This window comes from Ahaetulla prasina, chromosome 1 (genome assembly GCF_028640845.1).
Source record: "Ahaetulla prasina isolate Xishuangbanna chromosome 1, ASM2864084v1, whole genome shotgun sequence".
In the NCBI taxonomy this organism is placed as follows: Eukaryota; Metazoa; Chordata; class Lepidosauria; order Squamata; family Colubridae; genus Ahaetulla; species Ahaetulla prasina.
In genome coordinates this window covers 188785130-188806231 of record NC_080539.1, presented here as the reverse complement: position 1 = coordinate 188806231, position 21102 = coordinate 188785130, and the positions used below count along the sequence as shown (strand labels likewise).

The 21102-nt window shown below is 45.2% G+C and overlaps 1 protein-coding gene across 3 annotated transcripts in view; it reads left to right on the top strand.

Annotated features, from left to right (window-relative positions):
* The window catches only part of TRAF3IP1 (TRAF3 interacting protein 1), a 243132-nt gene that overhangs the window by 56476 nt on the left and 165554 nt on the right, over window positions 1–21102 (top strand). For all 3 annotated transcript variants that reach the window (XM_058185485.1, XM_058185495.1, XM_058185504.1), the window contains exons 4-5: window positions 17963–18088; window positions 19810–20271. In XM_058185485.1, the coding sequence (XP_058041468.1) occupies window positions 17963–18088; window positions 19810–20271 (588 nt within the window). The remainder of the gene's footprint in view (window positions 1–17962; window positions 18089–19809; window positions 20272–21102) is intronic.

Here is a 21102-nt window from a genome sequence, read left to right as displayed (position 1 = left end):
ATCCATATCTAATTTTTGCAACTTAGTTATTGTCTGTCTTCTTTTTATGGGTGAATTTAATCCGTTTATGTTAACTGAAAACAAATTCACCTTTTCTTCCATTTTGCTACTTGTTAGTCAGTCCTACTTCTCTTATCTCCTTTTGGTGTCTCGTCTGTACCCCTTCTCTTTCTTGGGGTCCCTGTTTTTTTTGCCTCTCTCAATTCTTGGTCTGTTTCGCTTTCTTCTGGCATGTGTCCCTCTTGGCTTTTTGCTTCAGGTTCCTCCCTGCTGTCCGATTTTTCTCCAAATTATTGTTCATAGAACTCCTGGGCTTTGTCAACCGTGTCTACTCTTATTTTTTTTTCCCTGACAAAAAATTAACATTCCTTCGGGGACCAACCAACGAAACGTAATTCTTTCTTTTATTAATTTTGAGGAGAGTAATTGATAATTCCTTCTTTTTTCTCATACCCTTTTCGGCAGTTGTTTTAGTATAATAATTTCCTTTCCCTTATAGATTACTTGTTCCTCTCTTGTTCTTCTGTAAATTTCATCTCATACTGATTTTTTTAATGAACCTCATGTAGACCTCATGAGGGAGCTTGTGTCGTCGTGCATAGTTGGTATGTACATGATATGCTTTGTCGATTCTACTTTGGATTTCCTGTTTGCAGCGACTCCACCAACATTTCCGTCATGAAGTTACAAAGGTCTTCTTTATTTTCTTTTACATTCTGGAATCTTAAATAAAAGGAAGATCTCTCTAACTCTAAGTGGATTATTGACTCTTCCATCTCTCTGTTTATTGCCATTAATTTCTCGGTCGTGTCTTCCAGGTTCTTTTCAGCTTGTTCTGTTCTTGCCTCTACCTGTTCAATTCTTTGCTCTTTTTTTGCTATCGTTTCTTGAGTCTTTTCCATCTTATCATCCAATTTTTTAATGTCTTCTTTCATTTCTTCATGGTTGTTAGTCACAGACTCCTGGGCTTTCATCATTACTTCCTGAATCATGTTTAATGCTGTTTGTATACTTTGCAAAGTTGGGGCTGATCCTGGTTTCTCAGCGCTTGACATATCCGTTATTAATTTCTATCCTACAGGAGAGGCTGTTCCTGGGGTTGCTTTCTTAACTGTTTTCATATTTTTTTATATATATTTTATACCTAAACTGTGTACATGCCACTTTACTGTGCATTGTCTCCTTTATTATCATTGTCTCCTTTCCTCCCTATGTTCTCTTGGTCTTGTGCTTCCTCCCATCCCACCCAAAAATTCATGACCTTGGCAGTTTTGTCAAGCTAGGCACTTCACCCTGGTGCAGTGATAAGATTCCAGGCTAATATGTTTTATATTCTACTATTTTACCTCAATTGTGGCTGACATCTGCAGACATACATAACTAAGTATACCAATAAATAACTCAAACTTGCAAAGGTGAAATCAGGAAAGCTAAGACTCAGAATGAAGTGAGTCTTGCAACAAATGTCAACAACAACAACAACAAACAACAATAATAATAATAAGAAAAGATTGAAAACCACATCAAAGAAAACATAGAAAGAAAAAGACTATCTACCATTCGCAAAGTGCATAGCAAACGAGTGAAAGAACTACTAACTGCCGTGAACAGCATTTTAACGTCCATCCCATCCAGCACACCATACGAAACCAACCAACTAATGTATAGCACAGCCACCATTATAACTGCAGAACTGGGTTATAAAATGCCAAAAAAGAAACCCACTGGAACACCAAAGTGGAAAATTCAACTTTTTTTTTTTGTTTTGTTTACATTTATACCCCGCCCTTCTCCGAAGACTCAGGGCGGCTTACAATGTATAAGGCAATAGTCTCATTCTATTTGTATATATATATATTTTTTTACAAAGTCAACTTATTGCCCCCCCAACAATCTGGGTCCTCATTTTACCTACCTTATAAAGGGTGGAAGGCTGAGTCAACCTTGGGCCGGGCTCGAACCTGCAGTAATTGCAGGCTCTGTGTTCTAATAACAGGCTTCTCTATTGCCTGAGCTATCCCGGCCCTTACTTGAAAATAAAATTAAAAAACTATGAGGAGATGTCATCTGAAGTACTTGAAAGAAGGAAAACTAAATAACAAAAAGCTGAAAAATAGTTTACACAATAAATACAATCTGGAGGAAAAAACAATAATGGAAATCATGGAAGAACTAAAACAATGTGTAATAGCAACAGCAAAGAAAATTGAAAGATACAAAGGACGAATTAAACAATATCGTGCAAATGTCCAGTTCAGAAGAAACCAACACCTCTTCTACCAGTCCCTTGATGAAAATCAAGTCCAAACTAATGTTCACCCATGTAAAGAAAAAACTTTGAACTTTTGGAAAGAACTGTGAGAAAACCCAGTGGAATATAACAAAACTGCCTCCTGGATCAAAGATATTCAACAACAAACAATACAAAACAAAATGAAAAATATTGTAATAACAGCTGCCATAGTTGCAAAACAAGCAAAGAAGGTCAAGAACTGGACTGCACCTGGCCTGGATGAACTGCATGGATACTGGCTCAAACACCTGACCAGCCTCCATCGTTGCATGGCCACTCAATTTAATCAAATGCTTCAAAATGCAACAAAGAAAGAATGATTAACAGCTGGTCGATCATACTTGATAATAAAAGATCCAGAAAAGGGCACAGAGCCAAGCAACTATCGCCCAATTACTTGTCTACCAACAACATTCAAACATTTTACAAGAATACTGGCAAATTCAGTATACAATCATCTGATGGAAAACAGTTTGTATCTAGTAGAACAAAAAGGAAATTATAAAAAATCAAGAGGAACAAAAGATCAGCTGCTCATTGACAAAATGGTACCAAAAAATGCAAAACGAAGAAAAACCAATTTAAATATGGCATAGATTGATTACAAGAAGGCATTTGACTCATTACCCCACAGCTGAATTAACACATGTCTGGAAAACTTTGGAATCATCAAAATATTTGTACATTTTTGAAATATGTATAAATATACAAAAATGGAAAACAGTTCTAACAGCAAATGGGGAGAACATTGGTGAAATAAACATCAGATGAGGAATCTTCCAGGGGGACTCACTTTCACCACTATTGTTCAACATCGCATTAATTCCATTGACAATAATCCTACGAAACACAAAACTGGGATACCAAATCTCAAGCCAACATGGGAAGATAAACCATCTACTATACACGGATGATTTAAAAATGTATGCGAAAAGCCCCACTGAATCAATACTCAACACAGTTCAACTGTTCAGCAGCGACATCAAAATAAATTTTGGACTTGAAAAATATGCTTCTTTTTAAAAAAATTTAAATTTATGTCCCTTCTCCGAAGACTCAGGGCGGCTTACACTATGTTAAGCAATAGTCTTCATCCATTTGTATATTATATACAAAGTCAACTTTTATTGCCCCCAACAATCTGGGTCCTCATTTTACCTACCTTATAAAGGATGGAAGGCTGAGTCAACCTTAGGCCTGGTGGGACTTGAACTTGCAGTAATTGCAAGCAGCTGTGTTAATAACAGACAGACTTAGTCTGCTGAGCCACCAGAGGCCCCTATTATCCATGCAGCAAGGAAAAATGGAAAAAATAGAAGGAATAGAACTGGAAATGGAAACATAATAAAAGCATTAGCAAAGGATGATGGTTATAAATACCTAGGCATATTGGAAGCAGATAACATCTTGAATGGAAATGTCAAAGAGTCAATGCAAAAGGAATACATCAGGAGGGTCCGCAAAATATTAAAATCAAAGCAAAATGCTGGAAACATAGTTAAAGGCATTAATACATGGGCAGTTCCAGTGATACGCTACTCAGCTGGAATCATCAACTGGACTTTGGCTGAACTAGAAAACGTGGACCGGAAAATGCGGAAACTTGAATATGTACCACGCTTTACATCCACAAAGTGACATTGACAGTTTGTACCTGCCAAGAAAAATAGGGGGCAGAGGACTATTGAAAATCCATCAAACTGTGGAAGAAGAAAAATGAAGTTTGAATGATTATGTGAACCAAAGTACAGAACAATTGCTGCAGGCTGTGAAAACAGAGAACATTATAAAAACAACAGAAACAAAGGCAAAACAGCTGGATGACAGATTAAATAGATGGAAATCCAAAGCTTTGCATGGACAGCAGTTGAAAAACATTGAAGGAAAATGTGGTGACAACTTGACATGGGCATGGCTTAAGATGGGAACCATCAAGAAAGAAACGGAAGGTTTAATACTCACTGCTCAAGAACAAGCACTACAAACTAATGCCATGAAAGCAAAGATACAAAAATCCACCGACAATCCAAACTGCTACTTTGCAACAACAAAGTTGAAACTTTTTCACATTTAATATGTGAATGCAGCAAAAACGCACAAACTGATTACACGACCGAGTTGCTAAATTAATCCACTGGTCATTATGTAAAAAATATGACTTGCCTGTATCCAAAAAGTCATGGGAACATAAAGTGGAAAAAGTTATAGAAAATGAGAAGGTGAACATCTTGTGGGATTTTAGAATACAGATGGACCGTCACTTGGAACACAACACACCAGATATCACAGTTGTGGAAAACCGAAACATACAATTTATTGACATTGCGGTACCAGGAGATGCCAGAGTCGAAGAAAAAGAACTGGAAAAAATCATGAAATATCGCGACCTGGCCATCAAAACTACACGGCTATGGATGAAACATGTAACAGTGATATCCATTGTCATCGGGGCACTTGGTACCATGTCCAAGAATTTTATAAAATCCATCAACAAACTGCAGCTTCCTGCAATAACACCAGCAAAACTGCAAAAAACTGTGCTACTTGGAACATCGTACATCTTTTTTTTTGCCAATTTTTTATTTTATTTTTTATAAACATAATAAAAAAAAAACCATTGTGAACAAATTATTGGTCAGGTACATCTTTAAACATATTAAATTTCACCCACATTATAGTCTAATACAATATATATTCTTCTCCTTCTTAAATTTAATTATTTGCACAAATCTAATAAAAAAAAGAAATTCAAATTCAACCCATTCTGAAAGGTATTTAAATGAAGTCTAGTCCCCATGTTTAATTCCCCAAAACATCATTAATAAATCTTCTATTAACTTCTTAAATTTCACCAATCTGAACTTTATATCTACATTACTTATCAGAGGTCAGACCATCTAAAAACTCTTTTTTAAAATTGCCCAGTGATCACATAGACAAGTTCTTTCTTGCATAGGAATAGTCCTGAACTCACAAAGACTATTCCTCCTTATCATCTTCCTCTGCCTCTAAATCAATAACATATATTTAATTTTTTTCCATCTAATCAGTTTTTAGTACCAAACAAAAAATTTAACATTTTTAAAAGGGTAATTACTAGTTATTTTCCTCAGTTATTCCTCCATTGTGTTTAACTGTTTCCTTAGAAGTTTTTATCAAATCATTCTATTACCTTACTCATTCTTAAAAGCAAGAAAAAAAATAACTTTTTCCTCTGCATAATAACACTCATTTCCCTCTTGTCCCAGTTTATTCTGCAATCTTTCCCTCCGTTTCCCAAAGCATCATTATTATTTTTACTATAGTCATCACTTGTATTTTAACATAGATATTAATATTTTCTAATTAAATTCTTAACATAAATCTGAGAGCAGCCATTAAATCCTTTCTAAAAAATGTTGTGTTACCACATCAACAGAACCTTCTTTGTGGGAATAGTCGCTATTCCATTCTTGCATTCTTCCTCTGCCTCTGGATTCTTGCTTAAATAACCAATTCTCCACTTAATTCTATAATCCAAGGACAAGCCATTTTAAATCCTCTTTTAAAACTGTTGTGTAATCCCACCAATACCAATCCTCATGGGAATAGTCATTAAAAAGCTATTCGACTCTTACAATCTTCCTCTGCTTCTAGATGTCTCTCTTTAAAGCAATTGCAAATCACAAATAATAAGTGGCCATTTTAGTGACAAAGTTTCTTTGTTCTCAGATGTTTTAGTAGTTGGAGGTCAATTTTCCCAAAAAAATTCCTTAATTATATTATAAAGTTGCATTGTAGATGTTTTAAGCCCGTAGAAACAGTTTCTTTCTTTCATTTTTCTTCTATCTTTAATTGTCTTCTTTTTAACTTATGATCTCAGTTGGCACAGTGTCCATTTTATTTCCATAAAAATAAGCCACACCTTCCCTTTGTCTCAGCTTATTTGTCTTTATCCAAGTTCTTGTCTCCTGATAGTTTCTTTAAATTTCCATAAATTTAGGATAGAGGGATTTGAAATATTCGCTTAAAATCAGTACAATTATTTTCTTTAACTCTTTTCTCTTATTTCTTTTATTTCCTATATAATCCATTAAAACTTCCAGGGATCTCAAAACTATTGCTTAATTGAAAAATTCATTTTTTTCCTTTTCTAATTTAGTTAGGGTTCTACTTCCATTCCAAGCCCCATCAGAACTCATTCACTTCCAGAATGTGTATTCTTTAAATTGGTTCCTTCCACTTACACTTCTCATTCAATTTAGCCACCAGTCTAAGAGTTTTCCCCAAGGCTTGTGCCAGGTTTAAGATACAATTTCTTCGAGAGATAGTGACTCATTTGACTTCAACAATTTGTTTCCTTAATGCTTATTCCTCCTGCTCAATCTTGTGGCCGCGGTAGCTTTGTTGTTGTTGTTGTTGTTGTTGTTGTTGTTGTTGTTGTTATTATTATTATTATTATTATTATTATTATTATTATTATTTATTTGATTTTTATACCGCCCTTCTCCCGAAGGACTCAGGGCGGTGTACAGGCAAGATAAAACCAGCAATACAATATACAGGTTAAAATACAATTTAAAAAACTTATTTAAATTAGCCTGAAAATTAAAATTTACCATAAACTAAAAACCCTGTTTAAAAATTAATAAAATTTAACATTAAAATTCCAATTTAAGCCAGCCCCGCGCGGATAAAGAGATGTGTCTTCAGTTCGCGACGGAATGTCCGAAGGTCAGGTATTTGGCGTAAACCCAGGGGAAGCTCGTTCCAGAGTGTGGGAGCCCCCACAGAGAAGGCCCTTCCCCTGGGGGCTGCCAGCCGGCATTGTTTGGCGGACGGCACCCTAAGAAGTCCCTCTCTATGGGAGCGTACGGGTCGGTGGGAGGCGTGTGGTAACAGCAGGCGGTCCCGTAAGTACCTAGGTCCTAAGCCATGGAGCGCTTTAAAGGTCGTAACCAACACCTTAAAGTGCACTCGGAAGGCCACAGACAGCCAGTGCAGTCTGCGCAGGAGCGGTGTTACATGGGAGCTACGCGTAGCTCCTTCTATCACCCGCGCAGCTGCATTCTGGACTAACTGAAGCCTCCGAGTGCACTTCAAGGGGAGCCCCATGTAGACAGCATTACAATAATCCAAGCGAGAGGTAACGAGTGCATGAGTGACTGTGCATAAGGCATCCCGATCAAGGAAGGGGCGCAACTGCCGAACCAGGCGAACCTGGTAGAAGGCCCTCCTGGAGACGGCCGTCAAATGATCTTCAAACGACAGCCGATCATCCAGGAGGACACCTAAGTTGCGCACCCTATCCTTTGGGGCCAATAACTCGCCTCCGACAGCCAGCTGCGGCTGCAGCTGACTGAATCGGGATGCCGGCATCCACAGCCACTCCATCTTGGAGGGATTGAGCTTGAGCCTGTTTCTCCCCATCCAGACCCGTACAGCTTCCAAACACCGGGACAGCACTTCAACAACTTCATTGGGGTGGCCTGGGGTGGAAAAGTACAGCTGGGTGTCGTCAGCGTACTGCTGGTATCTCACCCCGAAACCACTGATGATCTCACCCAACGGCTTCATGTAGATGTTGAACAGCAGGGGTGAGAGAATCGACCCCTGTGGGACCCCACAAGTGAGGCACCTCGCGGTCGACCTCTGCCCCCCTGTCAACACCGTCTGCGACCGGTCGGAGAGATAGGAGGAGAACCACCGATATACGGTGCCTCCCACTCCCAATCCCCCCAACCGGCGCAGCAGGATACCATGGTCGATGGTATCGAACACCGCTGAGAGGTCTAATAGGACCAGGGCAGAGGAATAACCCCTGTCCCTGGCCCTCCAGAGATCATCCACCAATGCGACCAAAGCTGTCTCCGTGCTGTATCCGGGTCGGAAGCCGGACTGGAACGGGTCTAGATAGACATCTTCATCCAGGTATTGGGGTAGCTGTCGCGCCACGGCACTCTCTACAACCTTCGCAACAAAGTGAAGGTTGGAGACTGGACGATAATTACCCAAAATAGCTGGGTCCAGGGAGGGCTTCTTAAGGAGGGGTCTCACCACCGCCTCTTTCAAGGCGGCAGGGAAAACCCCTTCCAACAAAGAAGCGTTGATAATCCTCTGGAGCCAGCCTCGTGTCACCGCCTGAGTGGCCAGTACCAGCCAGGAAGGGCACGGATCCAGTAAACATGTCGTGCCGTGAAGCCTCCCCAACAACCGGTCCACGTCCTCGGAAGCCACAGAGTCAAACTCATCCCAAATGGGCTCAACAAGACGTGCCTCCTCTCCCTCACTTGGATCATCCCAAATTCGGTCCAGACCGTCCCTCAGCTGAGCGATTTTATCGTATAGATAACCACTAAACTCCTCGGCTCGTCCCTGCAAAGGGTCATCCCGCACCTCCTGATGTAGGAGAGAGCGGGTCACCCGAAACAGGGCGGCCGGGCGGTTATCTGCCGACGCAATGAGGGTGGAGGCGTAAGAACGCCTCGCTTCCCTCATTGCCACTAGGTAGGTCCTAGAATAGGACCTAACTAGTGTCCGATCAGCTTCGGAGTGACTGGACCTCCAAGTGCTCTCTAGGCGTCTTCTCCGGCGTTTCATCTCCCTCAGCCCCTCGGAGAACCAAGGGGCTGGATGAGATCTACACTGGGTCAGAGGCCGCAAAGGCGCGACACGGTCCAAGGCCCCGGCCTGTTCCCAGGCCATGACCAGTTCCTCAGTCATGCCGTGGGCCAGATCCTCAGGGAATGGCCCAAGCTCCGTCAGGAACCTCTCAGGGTCCATCAGGCGCCTGGGACGGAACCACCGTATAGGTTCCGTCTCCCTGCGATGGTGAATGGCGGTTCGGAGGTCTAAGCGAAGGAGAAAATGATCCGACCATGACATTGGTACTGTTACTAAATCATCTAACACCAGATCATTTAACCACTGTCCAGAGATATAAATCAGATCCAGCGTGCCTCCCCCTGTGTGCGTAGGGCCATCATTTACTCGAATCAGGTCCAAGGCCGTCATGGAAGCCTGGAACTCCCGAGCTGCCGTCGATGACAAGCCAACTGATGGCAGGTTGAAATCCCCCATGACTATAAGTCTGGGGGTCTCAACCGCCACAGCAGCAAGTACCTCCAACAGCTCAGGCAGGGCTGTGGTCACGCAGCAAGGAGCCAGGTACGCGATCACCAAGCCCAGCTGATTCCTATGGCCCCACCGCACATAGAGGGATTCACAGCCGGCAATCTGAGGAATAATAATAATAATAATAATAATAATAATAATAATAATAATAATAATAATAATAATAATAATAATAATAATAATATTTTAATTTGTATACCGCCCTTCTCCCGAAGGACTCAGGGCGGTGAACAGGCAGATAAAATATAAATACACACAGTAATTAAAAACATCCCTTAAAAAACTAATTCAAATGCCCAAAAATGTTAAAAAACGTACTCCCCCGTAAAATAACAAAATTTTAAAAACCCATCCAATAAAAATAAAAATCAGGCTAGTCCAGCCATACGAAATAAATAAGTTTTAAGTTCGCGGCGAAAGGTCCTAAGGTCAGGTAATTGTCGAAGTCCGAGGGGAAGTTCGTTCCACAGGGTCGGAGCTCCCACAGAGAAGGCCCTCCCCCTGGGGGCCGCCAGTCAACACTGTTTGGCTGACGGCACCCTGAAGAGTCCCTCTCTGTGGGAGCGTACCGGACGATGGGAGATAGAAGCCGGCAGTAGGCGGTCCCGTAGATAGCCCGGTCCTAAAGGTGGTAACCAATACCTTGAAGCGCACCCGGAAAACAACAGGTAGGCAGTGCAGTCTGCGCAGGATAGGTGTTATGTGGGAGCTCCGAGATGCTCCCTCAATAACCCGCGCAGCCGCGTTCTGAACTAGCTGAAGTCTCCGGGTGCTCTTCAAGGGGAGCCCCATGTAGAGAGCATTGCAGTAGTCCAGGCGAGAGGTAACGAGAGCATGAGTGACTGTGCATAAGGCATCCCGGTCCAGGAAGGGACGCAACTGGCGGATCAGGCGAACCTGATAAAATGCTCTCCTGGAGACGGTTGCCAAATGGTCTTCAAAGGACAACCGACCATCCAGGAGCACGCCCAAGTTGCGTACCTTCTCCATCGGGGCCAATGATTCACCCCCGACAGACAGCCGCATCTGCAGCTGACTGTACCGAGGTGCCGGCATCCACAGCCACTCCGTCTTGGAGGGATTAAGTTTGAGCCTGTTCCTCCCCATCCAGACCCGTACGGCTTCCAGACACCGGGACAGCACTTCGACAGCTTCACTGGGGTGGCCCGGGGTGGAAAAGTACAGCTGCGTGTCGTTAGCGTACAGTTGGTACCTCACCCCAAAGCCATTGATGATCTCACCCAGCAGCTTCATATAGATGTTGAACAGGAGAGGCGAGAGAATTGACCCCTGCGGCACCCCACATGTGAGGTGCCTCGTGGTTGATCTCTGCCCCCCTGCCAACACCGTCTGCGACCAGTCGGAGAGATAGGAGGAGAACCACCGATAAACGGTGCCTTCCACTCCAACCTCCCCAGCCGGTGCAGCAGGATACCATGGTCGATGGTATCAAAAGCCGCTGAGAGGTCTAATAGGACCAGGGCAGAGGAATAACCCCTGTCCCTGGCCCTCCAAAGATCATCAACCAATGCGACCAAAGCTGTCTCCGTACTGTATCCAGGCCGGAAGCCGGACTGGAACGGGTCTAGATAGACAGCTTCATCCAGGTACTGGGGTAGCTGACACGCCACCACAATCTCTACAACCTTCGCCGTAAAGCGAAGATTGGAGACTGGCCGGTAGTTCCCTAAAACAGCTGGGTCCAGGGAAGGCTTCTTGAGGAGGGGTCTCACCACCGCCTCTTTCAAGGCCGCGGGAAAGATCCCCTCCCGCAAAGAAGCATTTGCAATCCCCTGGAGCCAGCCTCGTGTCACCTCCTGAGTAGCCAGTACTAACCAGGAGGGGCACGAATCCAGTAAACATGTGGTGGCGTTCAGCCTACCCAGCAACCTGTCCATGTCCTCGGGAGTCACAGGATCAAAGTCATCCCAAACCACCTCAACAAGACGGGCCTCAGAACCCTCGCCTGGATCTACCCAATTTTGATCCAATCCGTCCCGAAGCTGAACGATTTTGTCGTATAGATAACCGTTAAACTCCTCGGCACGCCTTAGGGGTCCTCCCGCCTCCTGTTGAAGGAGCGAGCGGGTCACCAAACAGGGCGGCCGGGCGGTTATCTGCAAGCAATGAGGGAGGAACGAGAACGCCGCAACCCTCATTGCCACTAGGTAGGTCCTACTATAGGACCTAACTAGTGTCCGGTCAGCCTCAGGGCGGCTGGATCTCCAGGCACTCTCTAGGCGTCTTCTCCGCGCTTCATCTCCCTCAGCTCCTCGGAGAACCAAGGAGCTGGTTGAGACCGACGCTGGGTCAGAGGCCGCAAAGGCATGACACGGTCCAAAGCTCCAGCCGCGCCCGCTCCCAGGCCGCAACTAGCTCTTCAGTCGAGTCGTGGGCCAGGTGTTCGGAAACGCCCAAGCTCTGTCAGGAACCTCTCCGGGTCCATCAGGCGCCTGGGACGGAACCAACGCATTGGTTCCGTCTCCCTGCGGTGGTGGGTAGCGGTCAGAAAGTCTAGACGAAGGAGAAAATGATCTGACCATGACAAAGGTTCAACAACTAAATCATTTAAAACCAGATCATTAGACCACTGGCCAGAGATAAAAATCAGGTCTAGGGTACCTCCCCCGACGTGGGTAGGGCCGTCAATTAACTGAATCAGGTCCATGGCCGTCATGGAAGCCATGCACTCCTGTGCTGCCGAGGATGCTACGCCGGCTGGTGGCAAATTGAGATACCCCAAGACCAACAGTCTGGGGGTTTCAACTGCCAACCGGGCCAGCAACTCCAACAGCTCAGGCAGGGCTGTAGTCACGCAGCAAGGAGCCAGGTACGTGATCAACAAGCCCACCTGAGTTCTACGACCCCACTTCACGAAGAGGGATTGACACCCAGCTATCTGAGGCACAGTGGTTTCCCTCGGCTCAAGACTCTCCTTAATGATAACCGCCACCCCTCCACCCCTACCCTGTGCCCTCGGCTGATGGAATGCTCGGAAACCTGGTGGGCACATCTCCACTAGGGGAACCCCCCCTTCGGTGCCCAGCCAGGTCTCCGTAATGCCCATAACGTCCGCGGTCCCTTCCTGAATAAGATCTGAAATCAGGGGGGCTTTATTAACCGCGGACCTGGCATTACATAACATCAGCCGGAGGCCCAGGTCCCGATTACCCTGGCCACTCGGGTCACAGGAAATTTCTGGGGGCGGAGCACGCAATCGTCAGAACAGCGAGGGCGAGCCCCCGAAACCTGATGTGGCCCCCCCCTTCCGTCATATCTGCCTCTCCCACTTACCGTAGTAATAGCTCGACCCTGACAAAGTGGAACGACACCCCTCGCCATAACCCCAGGACCTATTAAGTTACCGCCGCGAACACATGGTGGACCTAGCCCCCTCCCTGACGGGTTCCCCCCCACCCATCCACCCCCCCCACCCCTCCCAACCCGAACCCGTCAGTTCCCACCCTCCCCTTAAAATTCCCATTAAAACTCCCCTTAAAAAACCAATTAAAACAATTAAAAATCCCCTGAGTCTCCTATTTTTGGCATGCCACCTCTCGGGGTTCCAAAACCCATCCTCAAGATGGGCCCTCGATAATGTGGAGGGCCAAACCCGCGAGAGAGGGGAATCTCGCAGGGCAAGAAGGTCGGCCGCTGTAAATGTTCGCATAACTATAATCTGGTAAACCAAAGGGTTGCGTCCACAAATATGTCATGTCATTGAAATCACGAGAAATGGTGGAAAAGCAGTCCTGGTCGGTCAAGTTGTTCAAGAAGATGGTGTAATACACGGGACAGAAATCGGCTGAAAGGAATCCTCGACGACAAAAGAGGTAGACAACGGCCCAGGTGATGGAGAAAGGGCCAGATGATTCGATGGTTATGTGAAAGTAGAGAGTCATCCCCGCTGTCGTCGCCCTCATTACGACGTCAACTGCCATCGGGAAACAATCACCCCCAGAAAACTGTCCAAAGAGACCCGTGGACCGGCAAGCTATCTGTTCCGCCGACGGCGCAATGACATCAAAATGCCCTCCCGCACCGGCTGCCGTCATCTGCTGGTCGCTTCTGGTCAGTTCTGCAGTTTCAGTTCGGCTAAAAAGAGGGCGAGAGGAGGGCGAGAGTGATAAACGCCCCCTCCGCCCCCTCCAAAGGCGAAAGGAGGGCGAGTGAAAGGAGGGCGAGTGTGTCAAACGCCAAGGGGCGAGAAGAGGGCGAGAGTGACAGACGCCTCCTCCGCCCCCTCCAAGGGCGAGAGGAGGGCGAGTGAGAGGAGGGCGAGTGTATCAAACGCCAAGGGGCGAGGAGGCGAGTGAGAGGAGGCGAGTGTATCAACGCCAAGGCGAGAGGAGGGCAAGAGTGACAACGCCTCCTCCGCCCCTCCGAGGCGAGGAGGGCAGGTGTGTCAGCGCCAAGGGGCGAGAAGAGGGTGAGAGTGACAAACGCCCCCTCCGCCCCCTCCGAGGGCGAGAGGAGGGCGAGTGAGAGGAGGGCGAGTGTATCAAACGCCAAGGGGCGAGAGGAGGGCGAGAGTGACAAACGCCCCCTCCGCCCCCTCCGAGGGCGAGAGGAGGGCGAGTGTGTCAAGCGCCAAGGGGCGAGAGGAGGGCGAGAGTGACAAACGCCCCCTCCGCCCCCACCGCAGGCAAGAGGAGGACGAGTGAGAGGAGGGCGAAAACGTCAAACACCCCCTCCGCCCCCCGCCCCCTCCGCCGACCATCGCCGCTGCCGTCAAAAGCGGCGAAAGAAAATGCCGGAGGCCAGCCGCCGCCCCAAACAAGTCAGCCGAGCTGGCAGAACATGCCGGCAGCATTTGGGCTCGTCCTGCCGGCCCAGCTCTTCCCGAGGGCAAAAAACCCTCTCCCTGGGTCGGCAGGAGATCAGTTCAACCAGGAAGGGGGGGCAGCGATGTCAAAACGCCCCTCCCTTCTGTCCAGACCGCCGGACAAGAGAGACGACCATCGCCCCGCGAAGTCAATGCGGCGCCATCTTGCGCATGCGAACAGTGGTCTCCCTCGGCTCTAGATCTTCCTTAATAACAACCGCCACCCCCCCCACCCCTACCTTGGACCCTCGGCTGATGAAATGCTCGGAAACCTGAGGGCACATCTCAACAAGGGGGACCCCCCCCTCTGGGCCCAACCAGGTCTCCGTAATGCCCATGAGGTCCGCGGACTCCCCCTGAATAAGATCGCAGATCAGGGGAGCCTTATTAACCACGGACCGGGCATTACATAACATCAGCCGAAGATCCAAGCTCTGAGGATCATGGCCACCCGAGGAACGGGTAGGGACTGAGGGGCCGGAGCACATGATCGCTCTCAGACATCGAACACGTGCTCCCACAACTCGGTACGGCCCCTCCCCCCGCCATATCTGCCTCTCCCACTTACCGTACAGATCGAACAACCCTCTAAACCTGGAACGTCCTCCCCCCCTGCCTTCAGACAAGATGGAATAGTGTCGCGAACTAGCACAGGGGCTGGATCCCTCCCCGACGGGTTCTCCCCCCCACCCATCAAATCCCTCCCCTCCCTTAAAAAACCCTTATTTAAAAAACTATTTAAAAAACCCCACAAATTCTTCTTGGCCGCATGCCACCTCTCTGGGTCCCAAGACCCTTCGTTAAGGTAAGCCCTCGATAGCTTGGAGGGCCATTCCTGCGAGGCGGGGGAACCTCGCAGTCGTAGTAATTCGGCAAATGAATATCTCATGGAGAAATAGTCCATACAATCGCGGTAAAATGTCCATCCTTAGCCGTCGGAGATGTTATCGTCGTATCCAAAAATCGCCGGGACCCACCATTAGATGGACAGCCATGTGGGTCCTAGTCCGTAGGAGTCCGTGGGACCACAAGCTAAAAAGGTCTCCCTCGAATTCCCGGCTACGCACCCTTCATGGGAGAGCAACCCGTGTAGTCCGTGTAGTACGATAGTTGAAACGACTCCGCCGGTGCCCTCATGCCGTCCATGCCTCCACCACTAAGCCGGCAGATTAAACCTCTGGGCCCAATATGGTCCCAGCGTGCCGCTATGCCGCTGTTAAAATTGTCTAGGCCAAGCCCCCTCTCCATCGCTGATGGAAAGAGCAACTCGAAGAGAGGTAAACCACTGATGGCAATTGCGGTATTTTGGCAGGCCATGGCAAAAGTCAGCAGTGGGGGAAAAGCGATGTTCCAGTCCATGAAGGGAGGGGGGGCGATGTTCCTGCCCCTCCAAGTTCCATCCCAGCAAACACAATTAACAGCAACCCAAAACACCCGGTATCCAGCATACCACCTTCGATGCCCTCCGTCGGTGTTCGGGGTGCTCCTTTGTTGGTATCCTTCCACGGCCCAAACGACCGGAAAAACAGCTGAATCATGCCGGGCGTCTCTTCAAACCCCCCCCAACATGGCCGCCGCCGTTCGCTGCTCCGAAACCCCTCCGGCTCCGTACTCGGCAGCCGAGAGTTCAATGAAGCCCGGGGACCTCACTCTCGGCGGCCGAGAAGATCCTAAGTGCGGGGCCAGAGTGCAGGCAGCTGGGCAAGCGGCAGAACGGCATCACGACCCAAGGATTTTCCAGCCGCCGTCTCCGTGAGTTTCAAAACGCCGCCATAACGCGCATGCGCAGAAGAAGATCTATCAGCTTTTGCAGCTGATGGCGGCTGCATTCCTCCCCACTGGGTCGGGGGAAAGGATTCCGGAGCTGCAGGGAGTTTGCAACCTCCCTGTTCGCTCTGGCAGCTCCCACATTCTTCGCTGCCCCTTCGAGGCAGCTATGGTCCGATCCTAGAATTGGATGGACCCCCAAGTTGGGGGGGATATCAGTGCATACCCTGGAGACACCGGGGTTTGCGACCGTCTCACCCGCGATGCTGGCCACACCTCTGAACATTGTCATCGGGGCACTTGGTACCATGTCCAAGAATTTTATAAGATACATCAACGAATTGCAGCTTCCTGCAATAACACCAGCAGAACTGCAAAAAACTGTGCTACTTGGAACATCGTACATCTTAAGAAGGTACTTGGTTGATACCTAGGATGCTGACAGCAACCCGTATCAACCATTAGCATCAGTCAATGCTATTTGTGATGTATTTTTGAATGTTCAGTTGATTGAGTTTCATTTTTAATGAATAAAGTAAATAATAATAATTTTTCTTTCAACATATAAAAAACAAAAAAAATGAAGGAAACAGTTGGTCCACTAATGCAAGAAAATGTCAGGGAAGTAATGGGCAGTAGAGAGAAAGCATTGCTGCTTAATTCATTATTTGCATCTGTTGTTACGCAAAAATAAAATAGTTCACAATTTGTAATCAATAATTATTCCAAGATATTTTCCACAAATGTTATTAAGAAAGTATGTATTCCTCTCCCATCCGCAATCCTGTATTGATGTATTTGATTTTAGTAAGGAAATGTTTTGTCTGTGGGGAATTCTATCCTGTTTCTCCTGTGGGAATGTTTTCATCTTTTTCTCCTTGTTCTAGGTATTAGCTATCTGCTGAATTTTCTATTATCTACACATCTGATAAACATTCCCTTCATGTATTTATCCAAAGTATTAAGAAAAACATTAATTAGGGGATCTAGGATTAGTAACTGCAATGCCCTGTTCAAAAGAATTCTCCAATGAGAAAATCGATATAATTTTTCAAGCCATCCAGCCCATAGGCTGCTAATTAGTTTGCCACATAGGTACCTTATCAAATGCCTAGCTGAAATCTGGATATATTATGTCTACAGCATTCATACAATCAATTACAAATTTTATGTCATTATAAAGAGATAAAATCATTCCTTCAAGGTGTTTAAATAAAGCTTTCTTTATATTTTTTCCTTTTTTTTGAAAATAGGGGGAATATTTGCTTTTCAGTCATCTGGTTCTTTAACAGTTTTCAGGATTTCATATACCTTGAGTTGTAGCTGCAGTTGGGACTAGAATTGCTGTCACTAATGATGTGGTTATAAAGCATGATGTCATGTGATCATAGCAATGGCAGTCCAGGCAGCCCTAGTTGTTGTAATTCCAGACGTGCAGGTTCAAAAGCAAAAGAATCTCAGGTAAAGAATGTGGAGGTGCCACAGGGAAGTGGGGGAGTTCCTAGAAGGCCCAGTGGAGACCACACATGAGTTGGGGAGGAGGTGCTGCAATATGGTGCAAGCTCAGAAAGGTCAGGAAAAGGTGAAAGAGTGTTGAGTGTGATAGCATAGGGATGCTGAGGAAAGATAATGTGGGATACATGTCTGTTGCAAGTGAGCAATGGGAAACTGGGGAAAGAGGGTGTTATATGTGTGCAAGTGCAGGATAGCCAGGGAAAGAGGGCATGTGGTGCATGCATGTATGTGAGCACAGGGAGGCCAGAAAAAGTGCAGTTGTGCATATGTGTGCAGAGCGACTGAGGAAATAGGGTGTGTGATTATCAAAGCAAGGAGGCTGGGGAAAAAGACTTGTGGGTGTGTGTGTAAGTGCAGGTAGGCCAGAGAACGAGGGCATGGGGTGCTTGTTTGTGTTCCAGTGCAGGGAGTTACATGTATTCTATTAGTTTAATGTGCATTTCTTCTAGCTTTCCAGCGATGAAGCTGTTCAGAAAGTACTTGCTGAAGAAAAAGCTATTAAAGAAAAGACACTATCTTCATCTAAATCTCAAAACACAGAATCTAAGACAGAAGAATGTAGATATCATAAAGAGGTATTTTGAACAACCTGTTGTATTAAAAAAAATAAACATATAGGGCTATACGTTGAATAAAAAAACCAGGGAAATTGTTTTGTTTCTTTATTTACTGGGTTCCTGTGCTGATTCAGTCAAAAAAGAAGCTAAGTGATACCTGAGTAAACTCAGGTTAAAACAAAATACATAAGAAATATAAAGATGGTCCTTGATTTACAACAATAGTCAAGCCCAGAATTACAGCTTTAAGTTGTGGCAGTCATTAAGCAAAACACTGATGTAATCATCTCATTGAATGACCACAACCCCTGCTCTCCTGGTTATCATTAAACAGAGCCTGGGATCCCTTAGGGTGAGGGAAGCCCTGGGAGGCCTCCCTAGCTCACATATGGCCTACCTTGAGCTTCCCAGGACCTCCTCCATCCTGTGAGGAACCCCTTGTTCTATTTCCTGCACTGTTGGATCTCACAATCTTGGTTCTTCTTTCCCAACATTGTCTCTCAGTCCACTTAACTTTTCCAAAGATTGCCTTTCAGAAAGTTAAGAGTCACTATTAGGGAATTCTTGGATTGAAAGAATTGTAGCCATTTCTGGGATGGCACCATGGGTCCTCTGTATAGAAAGGCCATAAGGACAGATTGTCCAGTTTCTAAAGGTAATCTTTAGAAAAGGTAAGTGAAGTGAAGCATGTGGGAAAGGCAAGCCCAAGGATTGTGGAGACCTAGCCAGGTCCAAACAGGGATAGGGGAAGATGGGTGGGGGGCGCTGTAACATCTCTGTGTTAATCGTAAGGATGGGTGAATTGCCAAGTGCCAAAATTTTGTTCGTGAGATCTTGGGGGCATTGCAGCAGCCATAATTTTGGATATAGGTCATAAGTCCCTTCATTCAGCACTATTGTAATTTTGAATGGTCATTGAACAAATAATTATAAGTCAAGGACTACCTATAAATCAAAGCAAACTTCAGGTTACGACCACTTGTTCAGCAACCATTCAAAGTTATGAGGGGGATTTAAGACTAGCCTGCAAAGTTGCAGCTGTTACAGTATCTCTGCAATCACATCATAATTCGGGCACTTGGTAACTAGTTCGTAATTACAATGTTGCAATGTCCTGCAGTCATATAATTGCTATATGCAGCCTTCCCTGCTTGGCTTCCCACAGCCAAAATCTCACCAAAACTCGCATCTCTTTTTTACTTGCTCTTGTACCCATGGCATTTGCATCTGTTCACATTTCATTGCTCCTGCTCATGACACCCACCTGTGCATGTATCTGCACACCTGCCTGCACTCTAATGCCTGCCCATGGTACCCATTCACCCACCTGTGTTCCATAGCACACATGTGGCACTTAACTACCTGTCCATATTGCCTGGTTGCAGCACACACCAAGCTGTTCATTTTGTGTAACATTTTGTGGTAGCCGCCCTTCCATCGCACTCACCTGCAGCTTTCACCGACTGGCCTGCTTATCTGAGACTCCAATTAATAACTGATGCTGTCCTGAGATTATGCTAGCAGCCAAGAATACTTGGATTGCTGTCACAAAGCAATACAGTCATGTGATGTCACATTTTACAGTCACATTACTTATTAACAGAAATTATGGTCAAGAACTACCTATAGTGAATCCCAAATCTATCCTAATCCATAAAGGGTTTTAAGGGTCACGGCTCACATTTTGAATTGCTCAAGCATTTTGTATGTAATTTAATATTTTGTATTTTATTATTTAGGGAAGAAGTGACTCTGAAATAAAAGACAAAAGCACAATTCAGGACCAAAAAGTCAAAGAAGAATTGAAAGAGGAAGAAAGCAAGCAAAGAGAAAGTGAAAAATATAAAGATTATGAAAATCATCCCAATAATTTTGATAAAACTGTAAATGAAAGTGAAAAACATGAAAAAGAGAGAATCAAAAATAAATTATCCAAATCAGGAAGAGAGCCAGAGAAAATTAGAGACAAAGGAGAAGGGGAAGGAGAAAAAGAAGAATGTGATAAAGAAATAGACAAGGAAAGGAAACAATATGAGGGAGGAAGAGAAAAAGAGAGATTAAGAGAAAAAGATAGACCTAGAGACAGGGATAAAGACTATGAGAAAGTCCGAGACAGGGGCAAAGAAAAAGACAAAAAGAGAGAAAAAGGTAAAGATATAGAAACAACACGTGAAGAAAGAAAAGACAAAACAGACAAAAAGGTAATGTGTAACTAATTGTTAATGATAATTGGAATTAGCAGACATTTTGAGCAAGTTGATATAAAAATATGTGTATTTTAAGAGTCACTTTAGGTGAAATGGGCAGTGTAAAAATTCAATAAATAATTACTCAAAAATTTAACTTATCGCCAAGTTATTTAAAGTCAAATGCATACAGATGCATTTCTAAACATTAATTTTAACAAATTTTATGGCAATTCTTTTGAAAGACAAAACAGTTGTAGACTAGCTATAGTATCTTTTTAAACATTTTTTCTTATAAAATACATGATTTGATCATTCTCTTATGATCAAAAGTTCTAAATACATTCAGAACTTCCATTGTTTATATCATGTAATAGTAAATATCATAAAAGTCTTTTAGAATAACTAGTATTTTACTTTTTAAACATAGCAATATTATGACATCAAATAAACAATGAAAGCTCTAAATCAGGGGTGTCCAAACTTGGTCCCTTTAAGACTTTTGGACTTCAACTCCCAGAGTTCCTCAGCCAGCTTTGCTGGCTGAGGGACTCTGGGAGTTGAAGTCCAAAAGTCTTAAAGGGACCAAGTTTGGACACCCCTGCTCTAAATGTACTTAATGTCAGGGTTCCAAGTAACACCCCCAACGAAATTAAACTCTGAGGTTTGAAGTTCCTCAAAGCTAGCTTTTATTAGAGATGTCATATTGGCACATCTGGGAAAACCCAAATCTGAGAGCTTCTGGGTTTTCCTCACCCAAAAGACAGTTCAAGACCTTGCCCACATCTCCCACATGTCCACCACAGCCCCAATCAGTTCTTTCTTGAACAGAAGACATTCTCCAAT